The 6,478-nt window shown below is 41.6% G+C and overlaps 1 protein-coding gene across 3 annotated transcripts in view; it reads left to right on the top strand.

The window, feature by feature from the left end:
* fuss (SKI family transcriptional corepressor fussel) overlaps positions 1-1,585 on the top strand; it is a 16,329-nt gene extending 14,744 nt beyond the window's left edge. For all 3 annotated transcript variants that reach the window (XM_018028890.2, XM_026816064.1, XM_026816065.1), the window contains one exon: positions 278-1,585. In XM_018028890.2, coding sequence (XP_017884379.2) covers positions 278-378 — 101 coding nt within the window. In that variant the 3' untranslated portion in view covers positions 379-1,585. The remainder of the gene's footprint in view (positions 1-277) is intronic.
* The last annotated feature ends 4,893 nt before the right edge of the window (positions 1,586-6,478 follow it).

The raw sequence follows: 6,478 nt of genomic DNA, 5'->3' as shown, positions 1-6,478 counted from the left end.
GCGTTTTTCTAAGGTACATAAACTTTTGGGATTGACTGTATAGCGAATACATCCTTAATCGAACGCGACGTGTACTATCTGTGTACACACTTTCACATATACATATGTGGTAGTCGAGTAACTTTTCAATTTGTCAGACCGTATCGACGCGCCCGGTACATTACCCATTCAATTTAAATGAATAAATGAAACGGTTTTTCGATTTTGTTTGTATCCTTTGATTTGCCGGCGCATCGGCGAACGAGTTTTGTTAATTTTCAACAATGATGAATTGCAGGGAGCGATCCGAGCGAGAGAACGGGCACGGATTGTTCCGCTTGTCATACGCGCGGAATATTTTACGGCCAGATCCATAGTCCGTCTGCACCCACTAATTAATCGACGTGAAAATGCGATGGACAAGTGGAAGTGACAAAGGGAAAAAGAAGGTAGAGCCGCTGAGGTGAAGAGGAACGGAGAGGGAGATAAAAAGGTAGATTAATTGGAAAGGATACTGTAAATTAGGGATCTCCGTCGCGTCGGTATTCAGGCTGAATCTATTCGATTCTAATTAGTGCTTTAAAGTGCATCGACGGCTTCTTTTTCCGGACGAAGCGTTCCTCTTAAGTTTCTCCACTTTAATAAAGAACTGAAACGTCACTCGAAATTCCTGTTTCAATAAACGTTTCGTTTCTTTTTCGCTACGGATACGAATACATGTAATCGTCGCGTTTCGTACGTATAGAGATAAAGAATCGCAACACTCTTTCTATTGAGATTTAAAACGATCGTAGAGGAAGGCTGCTGTTGTAATTATATCGATAATGCTTAGTACCGTTCTCCCGTCGAACCATGTTCGCGTTTACTTTAATTTACTATTTTAGATAAACTTTCATTCTAGTCCTCTGTAGTGGCTGACATCGCGTATGGGTAATTAACGATCCATTCGTTTTGATAGACGCGCGTATATTTTAGTTAGTGATTCGTGGAAACGCGGACACGGAAGAACGCAAGCTGGGAAGAGGGGATTCGTTTGCATTTATCTGATAATAATTGCTCTATTTAGCGCGCCGAGGGAACCATGCACCTCGAAATTGGCTTCCCGTCGCGAATCGAAATGCTGCGCCGTGTGCAATATACGTATACCTACTCTTTACGGTTATTAGCCTTTCGAACAAATGGCTGCATCGTGTTGCGCCGTAAAAAGAGTCGTGAAAACGCATGTTCGAGCAGCGAGACTACCTGGAACTAATGACGGAACGATCACGATCCACAGGGCATCTGTATCGCCGTTCCGTTGTCCCAGCCCTGGGTAACGACCGGTTAAAAATAATTTTCTTAACGTTTAATTGAAACGATGTCGAAGTTCTATCAGGTTCTCCGCCTGATTTAATTCGTTCGGTTTTTAAATGAAATCTAACGGCTGTACCCGGTGCTGGTGTCTCACGTCGAATTCCCTTTGCTTCTTATCTCGTAGAATACCGGTGTATAGGCAACAGCTGTAAGAAACGCCGCGTAGATTCTGCGAAACGCATCGTTGAAACAAAAAAATAACAAGCATAGAGACGAAAGTATGTGTAATCCGAATAACACAATAAAAGTTCTGATTACTGGTCTACCGTATCTTCTCCTATCTATCCATTACACATATACGAAACGCGTGGTACAATGGGAAACAAATCTCAATGTCTCCGACTGTTTGATCGCGTCCCGAAATCCTTTTCAATCACCGAAGAAATTATATCTACATGCAGTAGAGTGCAGATCGTATAATACATACCATTACTTTGTGAACGTGTGCCCTGGGGAGCACTCCCGGACTCCCACGTGAGGACGCTCCGATGAGCAGAAACCCTTGAACGGATACAAGCTATACTCCCCGGACGATCGTCAGCAAAATTTCAGATTTCGACCACATGTGGTATACCCGCGATCTCATTCTCGTAGCAAAAGAAGTAGAAAGAATTCAATCGTATATCTCATCCAACGCAGATAAGTACCATCTTTACTACATTGGCATTGCCCGTGACGAAGGACTCGTGCTACGGAAGCCTGATTATCGTGATGTGTATACCTACGTAATGTGTGTGTAACGTGGAATGAAATTCGGCGAGCGTCTCGTTTCGCGAGACGACCCGTTTCCCGTTACAAATACTTGCAGTCTCGTAGTAAGAAGAACGTTCATGGCAGTGCTCGGAACGTGTATCGCCGGGACGTGAGGTAGTTACGGGAAAAATCGGGCGCGAGAAAAGCGACTCGTACTTGTAGATTCCTCCCGAGAGGCAGCGGGCTCTTCGTTCGCGAAGCCAATTTACCGGAACATTAGCCGCGGGCGAGGTATTCCTACGACCCTGTCTATTATTGCTGGCTACGATCGATTTGGCTAAATAAATCAGGCCATCTCCGATCGACTGAAATTTTATTAACCGTTTCGAGCTAAAGAATTGCCGTCAATTTTCAATGGATCGATATGCCCGGCAGAGAGAATTCTAATTTGTTTCATTTTTTTCTTTCTTCTCTTCAATTCCCGGTGTGCCGTCCTACCCCCGGCACGCCGTCCTATTGTTGCTCTTTTTGAGTTTAAGAAACGAACTCGGGAGTTTTTCCTTGAACGGAGAAGTCGAATTACTTTCGCGCAGATACAATACAGTCGGTTGCTCGTTCGCGTCCCATAACAGGAGGGTCGTTTTTATTAATGCACGAGAAAAGGGGGACGTAAGCGGCTTACCCCGTGCAATTAAAATGTTTCTTTAAATACCCGGCTTGTCGACTTTATTCTAGACGGTAGAAAGCCGTGTTCAAATCCTTGCTCGTTATAGTTGCTCATCGATATGCGCGGAAAACGTGCGTGCGTACGTTAACGTACATATGTTTAGTCGCTGATTACAATTTAGTAACGAGTGTGCGACGTATCGCTGTAGATAATGACAACGTTTTAATGTGCCTTTAGGCTTCAACTTTTATTTGCCGAAATAAGTAACGCGAAATAGAGCGCGATAACTTGTACATAGTGAATTGGACGAACCGTAAAAGAATACCTAAAGAAAAGGAGGAACTCGAAGAACAGGAGCGCGTAACGAGCTTCGAAAAAGACTGCGTGTCTCACGATTAACGCGAATGCTTGCAGTCAGCTCGCGGTGGACCTGGTGGCAACGCGAATGGAGGCTCGATCTCGCGGGACGGAGAAAAAGATCATTTTAAATCGAAGAAAAATGATTGAGCACAGAGAATTTGGAAATTGTTCGCGCTCGTGGTCTTCTGACGAAAGCGACGATATGGAAAAAGTAGATAGAGGAGAACGTGGTTTATGGGGCCTACCTCGAAGCCGCTGATGGTATGCCTTGTTACCGGGAGAATCCAGCTCCCTCGGGTAATATCGTATACAATTATGTCCACGGAAGGGAAGATATGCATTATGGATGCCGGGTAAATCATGTCGCAGGCTTGGTTAACTCTGCAAATGGTCTGCCGAATCACGCCTCGCAACGATAAGCAAACCTTCCTTTCTTTTATCGAGTCCTAACGCTCGCCTCCTCTAAACAACAAAATTCGATAACGTTACGTTCATTGGATATAAATAAAAAATCAAATGAAAATGGTGTAACAAGTCAGAATCGTTGAAGGGATGGCTGGCGGGGCCTAAGATTTGTTCAAGGGAAAACGTAGCATGACATAGAGCACACTTTATTTCTTAATTAGTGATAATAATTATTTAGCATTGACCGAAATCGGAGTACATTTTCTTTGATCGGAGTTCAATAATCATAATAGATTAATTTATATCAATATAAGTGTAATTAATCGTAATGTATTGTCTGAAAGTATCACTGCGTTGCATCCACTGGTCGTTTCCTCGCGCTACCTCGACAACAACCGAACGTATCAACAATACGAGATCAGAAATTTGACTAAAATGTAGCTTAAACTAAAAAGAGACAAGAGAAGAGATCTGTCATCGACGGACTTCGGGGAATACACGTAAGTCGGCAAGAAACAGAAGGAACTAAAGTGAAGAAACGAAAGGAGCGTGTGTCGAAGTAAGAAAAGAAAAGGGGGAAAAACGTGGCGTCCGTAATTCGATTCTTCCAGACCAAGGATGCTCAGTGACTTTGCGGGGAACGATAGATTCGTCCCCGAAATAGTTAGATTACAATTAAAATGCGGAGAACTTGTCACTTCGAACGGAATCTCGTGCGTTTCGAATTACCTATTCATTCTCTTTATTTCTCTCTCATTATGCAAACTACTTTGAAGAGCTATCTAAAGCAGATCGGTGTCAAAAGCAACCGTGCCGATAAATAAACGAAATCGACCAAAGATCAAAACCATTTTTCTTCGATAAATTTTAATTACAAAGTGAGAAGAGCGATGATGATAAACTGTGGATAAACCAGGGCATCAAATATTTGATAGAACGTCGTTCGAAAAGAAGGCAAGCCCTCCGCAGAACAATATTCAACATTTAACAATAGCCAACATGTATAGAGTAAGATACCAATTTTTCCGTTTTTCTTTTTTCTTCTTTTTTCCCCCATTGTGAGTTATACTTCCTTCTTTTATTTTTTATACTTCGTCCCACGATCGTATTATAATTGTTTTGTATTAACAGACGAACAAAGACCGCGTAGGTAACTCGCAAAACTTTTTCTTACGTGAAAATAAATATATATCACGCCACGATAATTAATCTTCCTACGATACTCTCTTCTCCCGCACTGCCACCCCTTATTTCTTTATCATAAAACATTGTCAATTGGTACCAGTAGCAGTGTTTCTCAAACCGCAAGAGGATAATCTCGGTGACCTGTCTCTCGTTCCACTTCGTATTGCTATTCGTAGTTGACGACGCAAGTTATCTATTCGATTTTTCGTTTCGTTACCCGACGACGAATCGTCTTAACGACGAAGCTTGGAAGATAAAACTCGCGCCTCACTAATTTTCAATATTCTTTATTATAATTGACGAAATTCCTAGCGGCGGCTAGCGCTCGAAAGAACATGAAGCTATCACAACCTGTGGTTTTGTAGCTACGATCGACCAGACGGATATACAAACATGCGACTATCGGTTTGTACATTTAAAAATCGATAAACTATGAAAACTTCACTCTCCCTTTGTTCTTTCTATGTTACTCTACAGTTGTTCGATACGTTCTTTCACAGCGCGCACACGTCCTGCAAGAGAATAAAATCGTGGAGAACGAGAGTGTTCCTATGTTCCTCATTACGTTACTCGAAGAGTAAGAGAGAAGGAGGAGATCTATTTGACACCGATTCGGAAGAAATTTGTCGATCTTACAGTGTCGTCTCCCTCCCGTTTCCCTTTTCGCTTTCACGATCGTGAGAAACACTGGTCCAGCGGTCGCGACAACCGATTTAAACAGCGTTCACGTTAAACTTTTAATATTTCACAACATCGATAACATCTCGAATCAATTTTTTTTTTTCTCAGAAAAACGTTTTCATGCGACTCACGATGAATTATAATATAGCTAAACATATTTATAATCAATATTTCTCTTTCCTCGTCTTTTCTTTCCGTACCTTCCGTTGCATCGCCTCTTGCAATGGCTCAACGATCGAACGCTAATGACGATAGCAGCACGAGTGGTAATCGTATTGTTTAATTGAATATGCACCGACCGATAGAATTTTGTTTTCAAATCAATCTGCATGTTCCATCGTGATTCATACGATACTGGCTGTACGAAACACGCCGATTGGAACGGTTCGCGAATGCAAGGTAAGGCCAAGAGCTTCATTTTTTTTCTTACCACCGTGTAAACGTTTCAACCGGTTCGACCCGGTGAATGGAAAAATATGCGAGTTATAACAAATAATGCTATCGCGAGCGTCGCAGTCATCACGTTGCCGCCGTTATCCGGCGCAACACACACACTTACGTATATGTATGTATAATATATATATGTATATGTATATATATTATAATACGCGTGTATATATAAGTTATATATATACTCTAAACGTTATTACAGTATTATGCTTAGCAAATGAAAATATTTTATACGATTTACCTAAAATTCACGTGTGGTAACGAATAATCGAGTTCTCCTTAATTACTTTCATTGTTCTGGCGGTTTAACTCTCGTACAAAGTCCGGAGCGGAGAGAAACATTTAATACGATATCTACACTCTATTTTCTTCCGAGAATCTCTTCGTTTCAGCAACAGTTCCAAGAGAACGAAATCGCGGATGAATAAGGAAAATCAATTAATCGATCGGCTGATATAACAGCCGTCCTTTATACTTTACGCATGCAGTGTCACGATGTGAGCTAATCACTCTACTCTGATCAAATTATCGATCTAATCGACGACTTTGTGGAAGAGGTTCGCCGCCACTTTTTCACAATTGCTTATTCAAATGAAACCCTAACTGCCTATATCGATCTCGACTAAACGAACGAGAATAACAAACGATACGACAAAACGAGGCAATGAACTTTCTATGTAGAAGTATATATATATGTATATATAT

The sequence above is a fragment of the Ceratina calcarata genome, unplaced genomic scaffold, assembly GCF_001652005.2.
Source record: "Ceratina calcarata isolate Rehan_Ccalc_2016 unplaced genomic scaffold, ASM165200v1 scaffold48.2, whole genome shotgun sequence".
NCBI classification, from domain to species: Eukaryota; Metazoa; Arthropoda; class Insecta; order Hymenoptera; family Apidae; genus Ceratina; species Ceratina calcarata.
This window is presented reverse-complemented; position numbering and strand designations above follow the sequence as displayed.